The 22,330-nt window shown below is 42.8% G+C and overlaps 2 protein-coding genes across 2 annotated transcripts; one reads left to right on the forward strand and one right to left on the reverse strand.

Moving 5' to 3' along the window:
- Nucleotides 1–228: 228 nt before the first annotated feature.
- LOC307037452 (extracellular calcium-sensing receptor-like) lies at nt 229–3,914 on the reverse strand (the record flags this gene model as incomplete). Its single annotated transcript, XM_079678336.1, has 6 exons — nt 229–1,136; nt 1,596–1,719; nt 1,924–2,151; nt 2,323–3,117; nt 3,203–3,500; nt 3,682–3,914. The coding sequence occupies 6 exons, from the start codon at nt 3,912–3,914 to the stop codon at nt 229–231; spliced, it is 2,586 nt and encodes an 861-aa protein (XP_079534462.1).
- A 7,577-nt stretch (nt 3,915–11,491) lies between these two features.
- LOC307034923 (extracellular calcium-sensing receptor-like) lies at nt 11,492–14,554 on the forward strand (the record flags this gene model as incomplete). The annotated part of the gene is made up of 6 exons (XM_079673849.1): nt 11,492–11,712; nt 11,796–12,084; nt 12,175–12,912; nt 13,003–13,230; nt 13,335–13,458; nt 13,619–14,554. The coding sequence occupies 6 exons, from the start codon at nt 11,492–11,494 to the stop codon at nt 14,524–14,526; spliced, it is 2,508 nt and encodes an 835-aa protein (XP_079529975.1). The 3' UTR covers nt 14,527–14,554.
- Between the last annotated feature and the right edge of the window lie 7,776 nt (nt 14,555–22,330).

Raw genomic sequence — 22,330 nt, forward strand, 5'->3', positions numbered from 1 at the left:
TTGATTTTATTATTTGAATAACAATTTCTGGCAATTAATCTGAAATCACATAGGAGATTGGTATATTGGGTCTGCATATCATTTTATTCTTTTTTTATTTGCATATATACATATTGGTTTAAACTTGTATTCTATTAAAAGGAGTCATCTCAATATGCTAAGTTACACAGTAAAATAACTCACAGTTGGAAACAATAAAATAAAATATATAATTGTAGGGTATCATAATTATTTTAGGGCTCCCTTTCCCATTATATATTTTTTTGTATTCCTCTCTGGTTTGAGTAAGATGATATAACATTTTGGGATGAAAATACAAAAGAGCAGTCCAAAACTGGAGGACAGAATAGCAAATATCTCTACAGCAACACTAAACTTTCCAGGAGAGCTTACATACGCTGGGATGAAAGTGATCCATACAGCGCAGAATATCAGCATGCTAAATGTTATAAACTTGGCTTCATTAAAGTTATCAGGCAGTTTCCGAGCCAGAAAAGCAAGAATGAAACATAAAATGGCCAGTAGTCCTATGTACCCAAGTACAGACCAAAAGCCCAAAGCTGAGCCCAAAGCACACTCTAAGATTATTTTGTCTTTGAAGTCTTTAAAATTCTTAAAAGGAAAAGGAGGAGAAATTGTTAACCAGAGGATACATATCATTACTTGTATTAGAGTGAAACCCAGAACAGTTAGTTTCTGCTGGGCAGGCCCAAACCACTTCATCATATTACTGCCTGGAAGTGTAGCCCTGAAGGCCATTAGCACCACTATAGTTTTCCCCAGAACACAAGAGATACAGAGGACAAAGGTGATGCCGAATGCTGTGTGTCGCAGCATGCAGGACCAATCTGAGGGCCGACCGATGAAGGTCAGAGAACACAGGAAACACAGAGTCAAGGAGAAGAGCAGCAGGAAGCTCAGCTCAGAGTTGTTAGCCCTGACAATTGGAGTTTTCCTGTATCTGAAGAAAATCAATGCCACAACAGCTGTGATGCATGTTCCAAATAAGGATGCTGCAGTGAGCAGCGCTCCCATAATCTCTTCATATGACAGAAACTCTGCCTCCTTCTTTACACAGGCATCTCTTCTTTCATTTGACCAGAACTCAGGGTGACACCGCACACAGGTGACAGAATCTGAAGAAAATAAAAATGTGGTAAACATTTTGTATAATTATTTTTTTATTTTGTATTTGTCCCTACGTTGCATATTTTCTAAGCATACAAGACAGTACAGCACATAATAAGTATATACAATGTGTTGCTTATTTGTACAATCACAAGTTCTTCCCAGCGATTTCTATGAATAATGAAATGATTTATTTTAGGTAGACTTGAAGTAGAAACATTTATTTTACATTGGTGCTTTAACATAATGCATTAATCCTTAGGAATACTTTTGCATATATTTATATAGCTGACTTCAGAATTCTGTCTCAGTATCTGTATATGTATCATTTGCAATTATTAGTTGTGTAACGATATTGTGTTTTTTTCTTCTTAAAGGACTGCATGGTTTCGAAATCCCCCCAAAAACCCACTGCAATTTCTTAAAATGAATAATACATGTTTTGTCTTGCATTCATGTAACTACACCTGTAATGTTACTGATGTCTCCCTCTGCACATCTTATACAGTCATAGCAGCAGACAGGCATTCCTTTCTGGAGAACCTTGCGGCTTCCTGGAAGACATTTTTCACTGCAAACTGACACAGGCACCTGTGGGATCAAATCGACTATGAGAAGAAAGAAAAAGATCGGCCTTCACTTTGATTACTGTGTTGCATTTGCATATTTCTATTTAAAATGTTGATGCATAAAAACCACACATTATGACGTGCATGACTAACAGTGTCAATTTCATATTTATAATGAAACAAAATAAGTATAAATAGCAACGACAGTGATCTTACAGTATTTTACCTGTTGGGAGTTCTGTGTCCAAGTTATAGACTCATTTTGCAGATGTAGCTGTTTGTTTGCAGGTAAAGATGCATCATAAAGGCCAACTGTGACAAACTCCACAATGTAATTTTCTCTTGGCTTCCAATTTATAATTTCATACTTTGCTGCTGGGTCTCCATTTTCATTGAAGTAAACCTCTTCTCCTTCCTTTGTTTTAAACTGAATAGTTCTTATGTGCTGTAAAATCTGAAAAACAAATATCCGTCAATGCAGAACATAATTTGAAGGATGTGTTGTGTTCCAAGTGTTTTAACAGCATGAGAGACAGCAAAAGTTGAATTTACGTTTTTTTGTAAAAATGTTCCTTGTTGATGTGATTTAATGTAAAAACTTCAGTAACATTGGTGTTCAACTCACCGTAAATGGATCTAGCTGCACCTTGGTGTTACATGTTTTGTTACAGCTGAGGATAAAATGAAGTGCGTGGGCCGCAGCATACACTCCTTTATAGACATTGTTAAAGATAGGCATCAGAGACATATCGGTGAAGCTGTTTTGCACTTCAGTCAAATCTTCACGTCCAGTACATTCTTTCTGATTTCTTGATGAAGACTTTGACTGCTTGAACTTACAATTAAATACCGTCTCATAATACGCTGTAAACAATTCATTACTAGATACATTGAGCGGCCTCACATCCAACATGAACTCCCTCATGCCACTGACAGGTGCTTTGGGGATGGACAGGCCTATAGCACCGTCTAGAATGTGATGCTTATCCAAGGTTGCAATTTGTGAATCAAAGATCCAGCCCTCAGAGCCTATCCACTGGTACCCAGTCAAGTTGTGGTGAGAAAATGCATGTATTATCACATCCAAATCCATGCCGGAGAGGAAAGCAACGATCACCTTGGAAGTGGAAGCCTTGATAATGTCAATTGTCTTTTGTATTTTGTCTGGTGGATCGGTTCTAAAGAAGGACACCGAGTACTCAAGACAGATGCCAAGCTGCTGGGCCGTTTCTGTGAATGTGGCCATACCGTTCTTTCCATAATCATCATTTGTTCTAATAGCTCCAACCCAAGTCCAACCAAAATGCTTAACCAGCTGTGCCAGGGCTCTGCTCTGGTAGTAGTCACTGGGTATTGTTCTGAGGAAGGATGGGTACTTGGATTTATCACTGAGACAGGCACAAGTAGCAAAGTGGCTGATCTAAAACAAAAACAAAAAGTTATATCCCAACGTAAAGATTCAGGATATAAAGTAGTTACAGTATACATCAAACAATCTTACCCACCATTGGAATATGAAAGGGTCCGATGGCAGTAGCCATAGCCATGCAAGGAGAGGAAGAAGTTTCTCCCATAATGGCCTGCACTTGGGCAGGTCTTGTACATGGTACTTCAGAGGGTTGTGATACAACTTCATTACCATTTGCAAAGGCCAATGCAACCCTCACACTTTTGGCAATTGAGCCACAGGAATCATAGATCCTATAGCCCAGAGAGATGCCAGGCAATAGGTCTGTGCTGTTATTAATCTCCTCTACGGCAAATAGCATAGCCTGGGCAAACTGAAACCCACTGGAATCCAAGCTTGATGCAAACAGATAATAATAATTTGTTAAAGAAATGCCATGCAGTAGAAAGAGTGGCACAGTACATGGAAGTATTTGATGATAAAATCAAACACAACAGGAATATATCTTCATTTAAATATTCAATGTTATACCCTTTCGGAAATTTGAAGCTAAATATTGATATGGTATACTGTTACCTGGTGCATTGCAGTGGCAGTGGTTTGTCCATGTAGGAATCCCGTCTGTTCTTCCAGCTGCTGTGGAAAGAGAAGATTCCCCCCAACATTATGTCCCCATCCTTAAACATCTGAGGGATCTCAGGGTCCCCTCTCTGTGTGCACACTGGCTCCTCAGCCTGAGAGAAAGATACCATCAGCAACAGATGTAAGAGTGCCCATCCCTGCTCCGGCCACCTCTGTGTGGATGACATCTTGTTTGAGTGAGCCAAAACAATTCAGTGGCATCACATGAACCCCAATGTAAATTTAAATTGGGCACTTGTATTTATATATTTTGGAGATACTTGGGAAAGAATAATGGAATATTGATGTTTTATCTCTGTGGACTTGGGGACAAAGGAAGGAGGCGCCAAACAGGAAAAGGGTTATTTGCCTTATCAAACTTACTGGTACTGTTGTGCATTTGATATTTGACATTTATCTGCAAAGAAACCCACTATTATTCAGTCACTTTTCAAAAGATCCTATCTTGAAACTTCTCTAACCAAAAATCCATGGCCTATTTCCAAATTGCCTTTGGGGTAAAAAATGACCCCGAGGGTTGTTATTCTTCAAAATCTGATGCCTGCAGTCTCACCACCAGGAGGTCAGTTTGACACAGCAGCATACATGTAAGTATTATCTTCATTTATCAACTCCATGACTTTTCTGTGATAGAGTAGGCTATCATGTTGGTCAACAAAGGAGACATTAGTTAGCTAACCACAAAATAATGTTAGTAGTAATGTTAGTACTCTGCTAACATTACACTAGCTTACTAAACTAGCTAACATTACACTTGCTTAGTAAGCCAGCTGATATTACTGCATTTGTTGTGTACAGACTCACTGTATTCACAATTCCTTCTAATAAAAGCTAACCTGTTAGGTAACCTATTATATGATTATTGAATATTGATTTTTGTGTGTGTGTGTGTGTGTGTGTGTGTGTGTGTGTGTGTGTGTGTGTGTGTGTGTGTGTGTGTGTACACATACATGCACAGACATTTACTTAGATAGCTACATATTGATTTATAGTTTTGTGTGTCATTCAAACATTGTCTGTTTTATGTTTTCTCATCTAGACTATCATGGCTACTTGGAGGCCAGCTAGGATACCCGAAGACGTTGCTCGAGATATGATCCTGAACGGATTGGATGAAGAGCCCATCGGTGGGATTGACTCGGGATCTGACATCTCAGATGTACAGGATCCAGATTATTGTCCACCTTGACATGTCAGGCCGTCTGGGAACCAACCTGCCCCTGCCGAACAAGATCAGTCAGACACGGAGGAGTCCTCTGAGTCCTCCGAAGAGGAAATGGATATTGTGTCCAACAGAATGAGCCGCAAGGGCTCTTACTGGGCAGAGTTACCTCCCACCCAGGCTAAAACACCAAGCCACAATTTAATGAGAAATCGGTCAGGGCCTGCACCTGGGTTTAGCAACGTCTCTCCAATAGATGCATGGAAGCTGTTTATCACTGATAGTATATTAGAAGAGGTGTTGAGATGCACAAACATGGAGGGAAGAAGAGTCGCAACAAACAGAGGAAAAGAGTGGAAAAATCTAAGCAAAGAGGAGCTCATGGATTGACCATTCTTGCAGGAAATGAGAAAAACTGGGATGTACCAATCCGTGTGCTCTTTGGGAGTCCTCGTCTACACAACCCAATGTACAGGGCCACAATGTCAATTGGACGTTTCGAAGATATTCAACGTTTGCTTCGCTTTGATGATAAGAGGACCAGAGCATCCCGACTGGAAACAGACCACATGACAGCCTTCCGCTACATATGGGACCTGTTCCTGGTCAACTGCAGGCAGAAATTCATCCCCAGTGATTGTGTCACAGTGGACGAACAACTTGTACCATTTCGAGGGAAGACCAAGTTTTTGCAGTATATGCCAAGCAAGCCTGCCAAGTACGGCATAAAGATATTCTGGGTTTGTGATGCACGCACCCCTTATGCAATTGATGGAATTGTGTACACAGGGAGACAACCAGGGGAAGAAGTCCAGAAGAATCTAGGGGAAAACACTGTCCGTCAGTTGTGCAGTGGATTCAGACACACAGGTCGCAACATCACCACAGACAACTTCTTCACCAGTGTGCCTCTTGCAGAGCATCTCCTGGAGAAGGGTCTGACTATTGTGGGAACGTTGCGACAGAACAAGCCAGACATCCCCCCAGTGATGAAGGCTTCCAAGCCGAGGGAGGTCCACAGCACTGAATTTGGGTTCAATGGCAGCATGACCATGATCAGCTATATCAGAAAAAAGGGAAAGGCTGTTCTGCTTCTCAGCACAATGCACCACAGCAAGATGGTGGATGAAAACAGCCAAAAGAAAAACACAGAAATAATCCTCTTCTACAACCAGACCAAAGGAGGTGTAGATACCGTTGACCAGATGGTTGGCTACTACACCTGCAAGCGCCAGACACAGAGGTGGCCCATGGTGCTGTGGTACAACATGATTGATATAGCCACTCTAAACGCCTACTCATTTTTCAGGGCTCAGCACCCTGACATTTCCACAGGTATCACCAACGCACGGTGATATTTCCTCACAGAGCTTTCAAAGGAGCTTGTGACTCCTCACATGAAAAGTCGACTGGAAGGTACCCCGAACCTACCAACCTACATCACTGAAGCAATGGGAAGGTGTGGAGTGACAAAAGCTGCAAACCAGCAACAGGAGAGAAGCACAGAGGGCCAACAGAAGAGAAAGAGGTGCCAGATGTGTCCAAGAAACAAAGATCGCAAAGCCACCAATTGCTGTTGGAAATGCAGTACCCCAGTGTGCAATGGTCACAGCCAAAAGCAAATAGTTTGTGACAACTGCACACAGTGAATAGAGAAAATACGTTTGTGTCGGCATATGTGAGTGGACAGTGTTCTGGTCTTATGTATGTTCATTCTCTTTTTTGTCCTCCAGACAGATGGACCTACTAACAATACATTTTGAAGATTTTTTATGTCATTTCTTGTGAATTTCTTTTATAAAAAGTTATAAATAAGCATGTTAAATGTAAAATCAGTCTTTTGTTGACCCAAATATAATAAATATAATCACCTTTAACCAAAATTAAAGACATTTTTTAAATTCATTGCAAAAACACATTGATTCTAATTGGGGTCATTTTTGACCCCACTCATGGAAGAGTGTAGGTATTGGTCGTTCATGCATCCAAGGGTTAAAGCCAGAGTCTCCAATGATATATTGATTGATGGTGATACAGGAGAGTGTTCTGTTTTAGCACCGATGGATATCAGTGCAGCTTTTGACACGGTGGACCATACAGTATATTAATGGACAATCTTAAGGTATAGGTGGGTATCTCTCCTTGCAGCGGACTCTTTCTAGGCCTCTGATCAGTTTTCCAGCTGCTGGCACATCTGATCCAATGGGTCTTTTCCTTTTAATTTCCTTAGTGACAGAATAATTTGACCAAAACATGGACTCAGCACACAGTCTCCAGCTTGCTTTTTTTGTGTGAAAGTTTCCAATTACTTTTTCTAAATGATCATCCAGAGTTGTATGCAGTTTTTGGAAACAGAACCCCTGATTTGTTCATTACGTAAATATTTTTTCAGGTCGCAGTTTCTTGAAAGCACAGCCCCAGATTATATTTATCTTGAAGTCATCATGCAAGGAGGCTTTCCTGAAGATCAGGTAGATCTTGGAGATGGCCAACTGCTGATCTTGACGATCAGTCTGGCGTTTGGCAGGGATGGCAGATGAGATGGTAGATGTTTCTGGTTTGGCGGCATAGGTGGAGAGGAAATGGGCTCTAGAGGAAGCTGATGGCCTCGGTAGACATTCGGACCATGCCTTCTGCCATGCCTTCCCTGAGCCAGCTAGCCCACCTAATTTCTGACTGATCTTGTATTTACTGAGCTTTCAGACGACCTGTTGACCAGTAAGCCTGATGTCCTTCGGCCATGTCTCAACATGTCTCACCTTGCCATTTGCAGGAAGTTCTTCCTAGAAGAAAGCATTCACCATGCCATCTTTGCGGATGCACAGCCAGATGATCAGTAAGCCATCTACACTGACAGTCAGCCAGATCAGTCTTCGTTGACACCTAAAATCAGATGGCCATCTCTTCCAAATAATCGGTCAGCCTGCCTGAGAGTTCCGGCACTGCTACTCTCAGTAGTTAAAGAAATAGAGCATTATTAAGGTGCTAATGCACTTACACGTCAAACATAGGAAGAACATTCAAAGGTCAGAGGGTTGCACACTTTTTATTCCTCCAAATGAAATAACTTTTATATCAACATGCACACATTGTGAGACATTACCAATACTATAACATTGGTAAATGTTCTATCACTTTTAATTTTCACTTGTATCTCATTGTGAAGTTCCTGTCAAAGCCTAACAGTGTGGTCTTATCTCGGAATTGATTTGACATCTTACTTGATGTTTTTGAATGAGACTGCTTCCAAAGGTTTAAAAACATAAGCATACACACTTAAAGTATGAGTCTTTCTTTCTTTACTTCAGGATAGAAAGTTTTTTATCGAAAGTCAACATCATGGTCAAATCCTCCAGGGCATAATTATGATTATCGTGATGCAACAGGCCTGAGGGGAAGTTTCCAGTATAGGCTGAGGGGACAGGTGTGGAGGCAGGCTGGGGACACTGTGAACTCCAGAGGAAGTTTGTTAGTTTGTTAAAGCACTTCGAGTGGAAATAGCCCGCGGTTTGAGTTATCATCAGGCCTGAGGCACTTACATTTCATCATATGTTTTTCTTCTAAATGAGCCCCTAAAGACAAATGAAGTGTTTCATAAACTAACAGGCATCTCTGCAAACACAAACAACACGTTATTTTTAATTAAAGAGGGATGAGGAGGCATGTCAGGTGACAATTAAACATCTCTTTGACTGAAAAATAACAATAACACCAAATTAAATTCACATGGCCAAATTAATGTATTGCATTGTTTATTTTGATCAGCTGTCAAAAGTGTTACTTTAACTCCCTCATCCAAAAGAATACTTTTCTCAAAATATAAAGGACAGAAAAAGACAAGTATAGGGTAAAATAATTTTTAGAAAGGAAATGTAAATGTGGCATAATAATTGGACAGTAATTTAACTATGACTTATTAAAGATAGTATCATTCTAATTTAACTATGACTTATTAAAGATAGTATCATTCTCACAGTTAGTCTTTAAACTAAGATCTACCTGTAGTTATTTTTAAATACACCTTAATACTCCTAACAAGGAAGCATTTTAATAGATAAGGTTTTAAAATGTATATAGTGCATAAAATGATGTGTATCTTTTTCTTTTTTTTTATGAAAATACAAGAATTTTGTATACGTTATCTCCATTTTTAGCAAAGGTGGAACTAGTTGTATATTACGATGGAGTATTAGGGCCACAATTAGAAAACAAAACAATAATAATAAATAAAGTCGTAATAATACGAGAATAAAGTCATAGTTACGAGAATAAAGTCGTAATAATACGAGAATAAAGTCGTAATAATACGAGAATAAAGTCATAGTTACGAGAATAAAGTCGTAATAATACGAGAATAAAGTCATAGTTACGAGATTAAAGTTGTAATTTCATAAGTGACTTGAGAAGGAGACAACAGCAGCGTCCTGCAATAAAATGAGGAATGTGGAGCATCTTGTGAAGCCGTACTTTAGTTTAGGTTTCTCAAGTAACAAAATACTTAATCTTTTGGCACATCAGCATCAGATTATCATAAGTATTAGAACTTTGAAAAGGTTGTGCAAGAAACTATGTCTATTATTTCGAAGAAAGAACCAAACGGACTTGGAGGAGATTGTCTCCTTTCTGCAGGAGGAAATTGCTGGTTCTGGCCGACTATAAGGCTATCGTTGGTTACATCTAGGAGCTGTTCAAAGGGGATTTGTTGTTTCACAAGAAACGATGAGACTTGTAATCAAGGCTTTGGATCCAGAAGGAGTCGAACGATAGCCTTGTAGTGGAATCGGAATGAGCTCCCCATTCAAATCAGGACAGCAGAAAGCTTACACATCTTCCGGCGCAGGCTGAAAACTCATCTCTTTCGACTCCTAGAATTACTAACAAAGAATTGCTAACAAAACACTTATATACTAATAAAGGACTGGCTTATCTAAAGCCAGTTGAGTAGCACTTGAAATGTTTTAGCTCTATGAAACCTGATGTACTTATCAGTACTTCTGTTTTCTTCAAGTTTGTATTTCAATCAGGAGAGACTTTATTTTTACAAGAACATTTATTGACACATGTCACGTGATGAATGTTAAGTCTTTGGTGATTAGACCCCGATCCTGAAATCGTATATCTAAAGGGAGAAATGCAGCCGTGAGCATATAGGGAACCCCCCGGGGTCTAGACACTGGTGATGATGCTGAAGATCTGGATTTTGAGGAGATGGGATGAAGAGGAGGTGTGATGAGGTCTTTGGATTAACTCTCCTGCACTGGGTATGATGAAATGAGGTTGATGGGGAGGAGGCGGGCGGCAGCATGACAACCTGAAATCACAGCTGACTGCAGGAGAGAGGAGAACCATTTTAAAGTTTGGCTGCAGCTCGGTGATTGGCTGCTGGAGAATGAGGTGAATGTAATAGGTTAAAGAGAACGCCCGTGATGAGCTGATTATAAGCAGCTACGGACTGAATGTATACCAGTCTTCCTGAAAGAATTTACGCTAAGCTTAATTTCCTCCTGCAGAAAGGAGACAATCTCCTCCAAGTCCGCTTCTCAAGTCACTTATGAAACTACGACTTTAATCTCGTTACATTACGACTTTATTCTCGTAATGTTACGACTTTATTCTCGTAGCTATGACTTTATTCTCGAAACCTTTCTGTTCTTTTTTTCTAAGTTTGGCCCTAATACTCCGTCGTAGTATATAGCCATGAATAATATGTGTCTAAAATTAACATATATTAAGTAGTTGTGACTTGCATTAGAATCATTATTGTAAAAGCTATAGGTTACTTACGTAACCCCAGTTCTCATTCATAACACTCCGTTCGATGTCTCACTATGGGATGCGCTTCAACGCGTATGCAAACAGAAGCATCAATCTCATTACGCCAATCCTGATTGGCTGGTGATCTTGATGTCTACGTCAGGGAATCCGCCCACCCTTTAAGTAGCTTGCGCTACGTCGCAGCGTCATTCAAACACCTCTTCTCGCTTCGGAGCACATCTCAAAATATCAGTAGCCGGGCTAGCTTAACTGTCCACAGACTGAACCACAAGTTAACTTTCGGTCGACGTCTAAAATTAACACATATTAAGTAGCTGTGACTTGCATTAGAATCATTATTGTAAAAACTGATCCTATCATTTCTAAAATATAAATAGCTATATCTGAGTGACAGAGGTAAACGCTATATATGAATTCCAAAATGTTGGCAGAACTCCTCTGCCTGAGTTGAAGTAGAAACGTCACAATGTAAAAATATATAGTATTTACAGATGTATTCAAATTAAAGTACAGAAATATGAAGTATTCTTGGATCATCCAAAGTAACAGTATGCAGAATGGCCCTTTCAGTGTGATATATTAGAGTGTTTATTTTTGTTAAGCCTTTATTTACAGCAAACATTTTATTCTATAACATATCAAATGTTGTGAACAGAGGTTGTCCTACAGTAACCCACTTTTGTCTGATTGGTTAGTAAGAGGCCAGTGACCCCTGCCTACAACACAGATAATAAACATCACATTTAAGTCCACTTCCACTCTGACCTGACAAGGTAGGTCTGCCTATTCAACATTTGGGAGTGGAACATGTCACATGTGATAACACTGCTGGTTTTCATTGGGCCCCTATTGGTATTTGGATCATCCGAGGATGAAACTCCTATCTGTCAGATCGTTGGGAGTCCAGAGTTCCCTCTGCTGTCTAAAGAAGGAGTCGTCATGATCGGGGGAGCCTTTTCCATTCATAGCAAAATCACCCAACCTCCTCTTTCTTTTACAGAGAAACCAACACGTCTGACATGTTCCAGGTAATATTGATCTCTATATATAAATGCTTCCTCATAATGTCTTCACAGTGAATACAAGTTGTATTTTTCTCTTTGTGTCTCAGTGTCAACCTCAGGGAGTTTCGATTTGCCCAGACAATGATCTTTGCAATTGAGGAAATAAACAAAAGTGAATTTCTTCTCCCAAATATTTCAATTGGATACCGTATTTATGACAACTGTGGCTCAACATTTACCTCCATGCGAGCTGTAATGGCTCTGATGAATGGGGACGAGAGGGCTGTGGGAAAAGGCTGCTCTGGTCAATCAGCTGTCCATGCTATAATTGGGGAGTCTGAATCCTCTTCAACCATTGTCCTGTCACGCACTACTGGGCCATTCAAAATTCCAGTGGTAAGAGCTTTGTCTATTTGTATCTGTAATGTTTTGCATCTATTAAATGGTGACTCTCCTTTTTCTTTCCCTCTCTCTCTCTATGCTTAGATAAGTCATTCAGCTACTTGTGAGTGTTTGAGCAAAAGAAAGGAGTATCCCTCTTTTTTTCGAACCATTGCCAGTGACCTCTACCAAAGCCGAGCCCTCGCTCAGCTGGTCAAGCACTTTGGCTGGACCTGGGTCGGGGCTATCAACAGTGACAGTGACTATGGCAACAACGGCATGGCCATCTTCCTTGCTGCAGCCCAAGAGGAAGGAGTGTGTGTGGAGTATACAGAGAAATTTCACAGGACAGAACCAGAAAAACTAATGAAAGTGGTAGAAGTGATCCGAAAGAGCACTGCCCGGGTCATTGTTGGATTCCTAGCCCATGTGGAAATGAACAACCTTCTCGAACAGTTGAGTCTGCACAACATCACAGGCCTGCAGTTTATTGGTGTAGAGGCCTGGATCACAGCTGACAGCCTTGTGACTCCCACCAGCTTTAGTGTGCTGGGTGGTTCATTGGGTTTTGCTGTGCAAAAGGCCAATATCAGTGGCCTGGAAGATTTTTTGATTAAAGAATTCTGGGAAACAGAGTTCAATTGCAAGGAGAAAACAGAAACGTCATGCAAAGAAAACCAGGATCTAATGGAACTTAAAGATTATGGTGATGACGTGACAGAGCTGAGATACTCCAGTAACATCTACAAAGCCATCTATGCTGTGGCCCATTCTCTGCACAGCATCCTAGAGTGCTCCAAAAGTCAGGGGTGTGAGAACACTGTAAATGTTACTCCCTGGCAGGTAAAACGTAGATATTACTAAAGTGTTTATTTTTCGTCTTTGTTCATTCATTCATTAATTCATTGACATATTGTTTTACTGCTCTTCCAGGTAGTTGAGTCTTTAAAGCAGGTTCATTTTACTATTAAGAATGGGGAGCAGGTGTGGTTCGATAACACTGGAGCAGCTGTTGCTCGCTATGAGGTGGTGAACTGGCAGCGAGGATCAGATGACTCAGTTCAGTTTAAACCTGTTGGCTATTATGACGCCTCCTTACCTCTTGGACAGAAGTTTGTCCTCAAGACTGAAGACATAGTGTGGCCAAGAGGGAAGACAGAGGCAAATATCTTCATTGACAGTAAAATCTACATTTATGTGTGTTGTTTGACCATATGTTATTTTGAATAACGTTGAAAAATACTATTACTGTTTTTCTTTCAAAGTTGCCTGTGTCAGTGTGCAGTGAGAGCTGTCATCCAGGAACTCATAAAGTCCTTCAGAAAGGAAAGCCAGTGTGCTGCTATGACTGTATACCATGTGCAGAGGGAGAAATCAGCAACAGCACAGGTATATGTACCACAACCTGGAGATATGGCAATTTTCATACATTGTTTGCTTTCTACACTCTGTGCATCATGTTAAAGTTTGCTATGATACAGTCTCTTATTTACGTTTTTAAGATGTAACTGATACAATTAAAATAATAGTGACAATATTTCTATTACAGATTCTAATGACTGCCATAAGTGTCCTGAAGAGTATTGGTCCAATGAAAACAGAGATACATGCATACCGAAAAATGTTGAATTCCTCTACTTCACTGAGGTTATGGGTATATTACTTGTATTTTTCACTTTGTTTGGTGTGCTCCTTACTTTTATTATAGCCACTGTATTTCTGATAAATAAGGATACTCCCATTGTAAGGGCTAACAACTCTGAGCTGAGCTTCCTGCTGCTCTTCTCCTTGACTCTGTGTTTCCTGTGTTCTCTGACCTTCATCGGCCGGCCCTCTCAGTGGTCCTGCATGCTGCGACACACAGCATTCGGCATCACCTTTGTCCTCTGTATCTCTTGTGTTCTGGGGAAAACAATAGTGGTTCTAATGGCCTTCAGGGCTACACTTCCAGGCAGTAATATGATGAAGTGGTTTGGACCTGCCCAGCAGAGACTCAGTGTTCTGAGTTTTACTCTAATACAGGTTATCATTTGCATACTTTGGCTGACAATCAATCCTCCATTTCCCTTTAAAAATATGAACCACTATAAGGATAAGATTATTCTTGAGTGTGCCCTGGGATCACCTGTAGGGTTCTGGGCTGTGTTAGGATACATAGGGCTCTTAGCTGTGTTGTGTTTTCTACTTGCTTTCTTTGCTAGAAAGCTGCCTGATAATTTTAATGAAGCTAAATTTATCACATTCAGCATGTTGATATTCTGTGCGGTCTGGATCACCTTTATCCCAGCTTATGTCAGCTCTCCTGGGAAGTTCACTGTGGCTGTGGAGATATTTGCTATTCTGGCCTCCAGTTATGGGCTACTATTCTGTATATTTGCACCCAAATGTTTTATTATTGTACTCAAACCTGAACTGAACACAAAAAAACATCTGATGGGGAAAACTGAATCCAATTAAATACAAATAAAATAAGTATTTTATTTATTTTTATTTTATGGTTTGGCTTGAATTTTGCAGTGACACTATTCGTTACAAACATTATTAGCTAAAACAAAACATTATTATATTTGAGATGATTCCATGTAGTGAATCCTAGCTATCTGGTAGTACAGTACTGACATCAAATACATTAAGAATAATTTGTATTTCATATTAATAAATCAATTAAAAGTTTAAACCATCCATGACTTTCTGTGTTTTCATTTCAACTTTATTTCACAAAAACATGTTAAAATGTGTTTTATAACCTCTCCTGGAATGTTTGTTATGTAGTAGCCCCAAATATATTAAAGCTATTAAAATAAAACATCTTAACCTCACTTTATTCTGGGACATTACTTTGCAGACCATGTTCCAGTGGCGGCCGGCCCATAGGGGCGCTAAGGGCGCCCCCCCACCTCTTCCCACATTCTACATTGTTATAAGAAAATACTTACATTTGTATTAATTTGAAACTTTTTTTTAAATTAACAAGGTACATATTATATAGTCGGTTTCAGTAAAATGTATAATCTACGATCAAATAGATTACGATTGTTTTACGATGTCTAAAGTTACTGATAAATAATGTGTTTCCTGCTTGTGACGCAAAAAGTGTTGCATGTGCAGACCCCTTCATTGCATCAATCTCATTACGCCAATCCTGATTGGCTGGTGATCTTGACGTCAACATCAGGGAATCTACCCCCTATAAGTAGCTTGCGCTACGCCGCATGCATCATTCAAACACCTCTTCTCGCTTCAAAACACATCTCTATGGGTAGCCGGGCTAGCTCACACAGTCCACAGACGGAACCAAGCTATCCAAGCTAACTTCGGTCGACGGGCGCTCGCCGGCTACTTCTATATATACTTCTGCAAGAAGAGTGTTAATACTAACACACCAGTTAGTGTTGCAATCTACCTCGCCGTTTATTTCTTCGGAATTAAAGGTAAGGTTTTCAAGCTGGTAACACACCTGTTACTAGCTTGCCTTTCCTCAATACCGACACCAAGGTAGCGGGGACGTTTTTTTATTTTTCTCTCTCACACCAGAGGAGGGGAAGATAAAAAGGGTATTAACACACCAGTTAATATTCTTTGAGAATAAAATTCTACACCGTCACTTTTTCTCCGGATTAACGACAGATGGGGAAGGATTTTTTCTCAGCAACGTACCTGTTACGAGCGGGTCCTCTCCACGCATTCACCACGGCGAATGAGATGGACGCTTCTCTCCCTCACACCAGAGGAGTCAGGGACTCGGAGGCTCGGCTCTGCGGCTGCGGGTTGAAGATATCAGGCACAGACTCACACCAGGTCTGCTCGTCCTGCCTCGGGCTGGAACACGCCCAGGAGGCTATCGACAACCCCGGCTCGTGCGGGCATTGTGCCCGCTTCACCATCAAGAGCCTCCGCCGACGACTGGCACACCAAGCTAGCTTGTCGGGACAGGACCCCCTCATGTCCGCTGTTTCGCCGGTCTACAATCAAGACATGGGGGCGTCCGCCGCGGAGATTGAGCCCCGCGCTGTGTCAGGCTGGGGCTCCCAACTGGACCTCACCGTGGTCTCGCCCACGGATGATGTCCTGGAGTTGGAATAGATGGAGGACGAAGAGGATGCCTCTGAGGTCCTCCTCCAGTCGACCTGAAAGATGCGTATTTCCACATCCCACACAGGAAATATCTGATGTTCGCATTTCAGGGGATCTGTTACGAATACAGAGTACTTCCCTTCGGTCTGTCTCTCAGTCCAAGAGTGTTTGTACGATGTACGGAAGCCGCAATAGCCCCGTTAAGACAACAGGGTATTCGCCTGGCAACCTACCTAGACGACTGGCTGCTTCTCGCACAGTCGGAACAGGAGGCTATTACGCAGACAAATGTCCTCGTAAAGCACCTGCACAACCTGGGTTTCATAATAAACACAGAAAAGAGCATGTTGTGCCTGGCACAGACTGTACTCTTCCTGGGTTTACACCTGAACTCGGTGCCCTTTACAGCCCGCCTGTCAGCGGAAAGAGTGAAAGCTTTCAGAACTTGCCTCGCTCATTTCCAGCTGCGCAAACATGTTCTTTTCAGATCATGCCTGCGGTTACTGGGGCTCATGGCGTCAGCCATCCTGGTCGTACGACTGGGACGGTTACACATGAGGGAGTTTCAGCGCTGGGTAGCCGCTCTAAAACTAAACCCTGCGCGTCATGGCGCGCGGAGAGTGATGGTTACTGTGAAATGCGTAATGGCACTGCGCCACTGGCTGCACCCAACTTTTCTGGTACGGGGCGTGCCTATGGGTGCTGTCCTTTCACGGAAGGTGGTCACCACAGACGCATGTCTGACAGGCTGGGGAGGTATTTACGAAGGTCGTCCGGTGAGGGGTCTCTGGAGCAGAGACCTCCAGCGGTCGCACATAAATTACCTGGAGCTTTTTGCGGTGTTCCTCACCCTAAAACGCTTTCTGCCTTTTCTCAGAGGACACCATGTCCTCGTGAGGACGGACAATACGACCACAATATTGTATATAAACCGACAAGGGGGTTGTCAGTTGCTGGCACGCAAACTGATCTTGTGGAGCTGCGGCCGTCTCCTCTCTCTGAGAGGGACGCACGTACCGGGTGTGATGAACCTCGGGGCAGACCTGCTGTCCAGAGGTGTACCACTATATGCAGACTGGACTCTACATCCAATGGTTGTGAGCCAGCTGTGGGTGCGTTACGGCCGAGCCGTGGTAGATCTGTTCGCATCAAAAGAAAATGCTCACTGTCAGCTTTTCTTTTCAATGTGCGATCAAAACGCACCATTAGGCGTGGACGCGCTCGCGCACATTTGGTCTCCGGTCCTCCTGTACGCGTTTCCACCCCTGGCGCTGATACCCCCAACTCTGGCCAGAGTGAGGGAATGGCGACACACAATGATCCTGATAGCTCCGCACTGGCCTGCAATGTACTGGCTGGCGGAGATATATCAGCTGCTGTGCGGTCAGCCGTGGCAGCTCCCCCTACGCAGAGACATACTGTCTCAGGCAGGGGGGACGATCTTTCACCCACGACCGGAGCGCATGGCCCTATGGGCCTGGCCCGTGAGTGGTAAAATCTGAATGCAGTGGGTCTCCCGCAGAAGGTGATAAACACTATTCAGAGTGCGAGAGCTTCCTCCACTAGGTCTCTTTATGACTGTAAGTGGAGGGTGTTTGGGGACTGGTGCCTTCAAAAAGGGCACACCTCTTTTCAATGCCCTGTGGGAGTGATTTTATCATTTCTACAGGACCTAATTGATAAACACAGAGCTTTCTCCACGATCAAAGTCTACCTGGCTGCTATTTCTGCATTCCATGTGGGTTTTGAGGGTAAGACGGCCGGCCAACATCCTCTGGTCTGCCGTTTTATGAAGGGAGCTCGCAGGCTCCTTCCTGTTTCCAGGTCACTGGTGCCCTTATGGGACTTGACAGTGGTTTTAGATGGGCTCACTCAAGCCCCATTTGAACCCCTGGAAGAAGCTGACATGAAGCACCTGTCACTCAAGACAGTGCTGTTACTGGCCCTGGTATCCGCCAAGCGAGTCAGTGACATTCATGCGCTATCTGTACATCCTTCATGCACTCAGTTCGCCCGAGGGTTAACGAGAGTGTTGCTGAAGCCCAACCCTGCCTTTATACCTAAGGTGGTTGGTTCATATACCCCCATTGACATTGAGGCATTTCCTCCGCCGCTGTGTCCCTCCGGGGAACAGCAGCCAAATTTGCTATGTCCAGTCCGTGCTTTAAACACTTATATGGACAGATCAAAAGAGTTTCGTCATAATGACCAACTCTTTGTGTCCTGGGCTAACCCTCAGAAGGGCAAGCCTGTTACTAAGCAACGGCTCTCTCACTGGATTGTGGAGGCAATTGCTTTGGCTTACACGAGTCAGGGTCTGCAGGCACCTTCGGGTTTGCGTGCTCATTCGACTCGTGGTCTGGCTACATCCTGGGCTTTGTTCAAGGGTGTTTCCATCCAAGACATTTGTGCAGCAGCGAGCTGGTCCTCGCCGCTCACTTTTGTCCGCTTTTACAGATTAGACGTCTCTGCTCCCATTGTGGCTCATGCATTGCTGGGCCCCCTGCTGAGTTAGAGCTCTAACTGTTAAATTCTGGTTGGGTTTGGTGATCTTCGAGATAAGCTCGTCTGGCAATACGGGAGCTACAATATCCCATAGTGAGACATTGAACGGAGTGTTACGAATGAGAACTATAGGTAACTTACGTAACCCCAGTTCTCAGAGTAACATGAAGTGAGATGTCTCACCAGACGGCCCTCCTTGCTATGGTGAAGCGAGACGAGGTGCTTATTTTGAATGATGCATGCGGCATAGCGCAAGCTACTTATAGGGGGTAGATTCCCTGACGCTGACGTCAAGATCACCAGCCAATCAGGATTGGCGTAATGAGATTGATGCTTCTGTTTGCTCCGCATGAGGCGCATCCCATAGTGAGACATCTCACTTCATGTTACTCTGAGAACTGGGGTTACGTAAGTAACCTATAGTTCTCTATAGTGAGCCAAGAGCGGGAGCTTGGGGGCGGGGCTTAAGGGGAAACTCAACTGCGCATGATCAATGCTCTCGACAGCAAGGCATGATGGATAATCTGTGACGTTTTGCTCTAGAAAATATCAGTCCATTTTGTCCTCATGCGCCAATGAGCAGCTCTCATAGGAATGAACGAGGACCCGCCTCCGACGCTGTATCCAGTTCTTATAGAGTGGTGAAGTGATGACGTATTTTCCCGGAAGTAAGCTGTGCATTGGTTCCCTCAACAAAAAAGCAATGGGATTTCTCCATAGGATTTTGGAAAATAGCTCGAAATAAGGTCTGTTCAAAACGAACCTGTTTGATAAATGCACGTTTTGTTCAGCCGGATAATATCCACATGTCTACCCTACTTTTATAATGTTCTAATCATAAATATAATCGCCAGAACCAAAATGCTAATGTTATGCTATAAACGAACCAAGCCGGGTACAGCAGAGTCGCACGACTTCAACGTCACACCAACTTAAGATCGATATTCAAAAATACAGATTCAAAATCGTACAAGTTGAAGCGTTTGTTTTAACAGTTTGCAAGAGCGCAGGTACTTGCTTTGTGTTTCCGTGTTTGGCGTAATGAGGTACAACGTCCTCGACAACTTCTGTAGTCCTATTCAGCCACTTGTTAACAACCATCGTTTTTCAGACACGTAAACTATTCAAGAATAACCAGTCGGGTCACTGCTGGTTTATTTAATGTTGTAGAACAAAACGTGATCCGTCTCTTAAATTTGTGTCAACCACAGACCCTGGAACACTGTTACCGAGGGTTTGGGGCAGGGGCGGACTGGGGGGAAAAAGTGGCCCGGAGATTAATTGACAGACAGGCCCACTTAATGCGCGGCATGTATCGGCCAGCCGGCGACAAAAGTATGTTACTTAACAAAAGACCCTATGCATTTAATGTTATTTTGGACAATTATTCATATAGTAATCACATTACCTGAGCCCTTGAGTTGGCTAGAGCAAAAATAGTTACAGCATATATTTAGTGATTTTAATGTTAACAGATCATTGACGCAATAACATTTTGACCCAATTTGCCTGACATTACATTTAATTTTAGCTGACGCTTTTATCCAAAGCAACTTACAATTAACAATTACAGGGACATTCTCCCTGGAGTAACTAAGGACTAAGTGCCTTAAGGGCACACTAGTGGTGGTGTTCCTGGCGGGATTTGAACTCACAACCTTCCGATCTTCAGCCCAACTCACTATCCATTAGACCACCACTATCCCTGACTTGAAACATGGAATAAAACATGGGCGTAGGAAGCATCCTCAATGTGGGTGAGACAATTTAACAGGGGGTGTGGGCAGGTGGTGGACCTCACCTCCTCTAGGGTGTTCCGGGGACAAGCTCCCCTGGGAAGATTTTTTTTTAAATGTTGAAGTTATCCCCCTGGGCTGGGCTGGCCGGAACACTTACAAATGTGGGCCGGTAGGATTTAGGCAAAAAAAAAAAAAATGTGATTTATTTTTTTTAAACTTTTTTTTTACTTTTTTTTTTTTTTGGCCCTCCGGCCCACACACAGCAGTGTGGCAAAACATGATGAGACGTGTCAACCATGACAGTCCCTCAACACCCAGAGCCTTCAGCATTTCTGAGCGGATCTCATCCACCCCCGGGGCTTTGCCACTGTGGAGTTGTTTGACGACCTCAGTGACCTCCCCCCGGGAGATTGGTGTCGATACCCCGTCATACTCCAGCTCTGCCTCTAACATAGAGGGCGGAGTTGTCGGCTTCAGGAGTTCCTCAAAGTGTTCCTTCCAACGCCCTAACACTCCATCAGTTGAGGTCAACAACGTCCCATCCTTACTTCACACAGCTTGGATGGTTCCCTGCTTCCCCCTGCTGAGGTGTCGGACAGTTTTCCAGAACAACTTTGGTGCCACCCGAAAGTCCTTTTCCATGTCTTCTCCGAACTTCTCCCACACCCGCTGCTATGCCTCGGACACGGCTGAGGCTGCTGCCCTTCGGGCCTGTCGGTACCTTGCAACTGCCTCGGGAGTCCCCCGGGATAACAAATCCATGAAGGCCTCCTTCTTCAGTCGGACGGCTTCCCTGACCACCGGTGTCCATCAGGAGGTTCGAGGATTACCGCCCCTTGAGGCACCTAGGACCTTGAGACCACAGCTCCCCGCCGCGGCTTCGGCAATAGAGGCTTTGAACACCAACCACTCTGGTTCAATGTCCCCAACCTCCACAGGAATGTCTGAAAAGCTCAGCCGGAGGTGTGAGTTGAAGGCCTCCTGAACTTGGGCCTCCTCCAGACGTTCCCAGTTCACCCGAACTACACGTTTGGGCTTACCAGGTCTATCCAGAGGCTTCCCCCGCCACTCGACCCAACTCCCCACCAGTTGGTGATCAGTTGAGAACTCCGCCCCTCTCTTTACCCGAGTGTCCAAAACATACGGCCTCTGGTCCGATGATACGATAACGAAATCGATCATAGGTGCTCTGGTACCACGTACACTTATGAGCATCCTTATGTTCGAACATGGTGTTTGTTATGGCCAATCCATGACTAGCACAGAAGTCCAGTAACAAACCACCACTCCGGTTCAGATCAGGGGGGCCGTTCCTCCCAATTACTCCCCTCCAAGTGTCTCCATCATTGCCCACATGTGCGTTGAATTTTCTCATACATTTGTAATTTTATTATAAAATCCAATGCACTATCGCATGTTTTGGTTTCCATATTTGTGTGAATATACAAGTTGTATTTAATATTTCCTCAGATATTTCATGATTATGGATTCTACATTTTGTTTTCTATTTTTTCCTTTTCATTATTTGACAAATAACACATTTTCAGCCATGAAAAACGTATTAACTTCAAAGTTTGCTTCAATTTTTAAAGGGGTATGAGTAACCCCATCATATGATGCAATTTCCTTTGACATATTGGTGTTACAAACGGTCAGCGTAAAACTTTGCAAAGCATGAACAGCAGAGCGCTCTGACATCATTAAACAGTGATTCGATAAGAGGACCTCAATCATCATCGTCATCGTCATCATCAACGACTATATCTCCTACAGAAGCTCTAAAGGAAATATAGTCTGTAATAATAACAGTAACTATAACAAAGGTGTGTGCGTGTGTATATGTGTGTGCCAGATTATTCCAGATGTTGGACCGTTTATGTGCTATGTTACTGTTTGTGATTTTTGTGGGAGCCTTTGGATCAGAGAACACTGAATACTGTGAG

This window comes from Notothenia rossii (genome assembly GCF_949606895.1).
Source record: "Notothenia rossii genome assembly, chromosome: 4".
Lineage (NCBI taxonomy): Eukaryota > Metazoa > Chordata > Actinopteri > Perciformes > Nototheniidae > Notothenia > Notothenia rossii.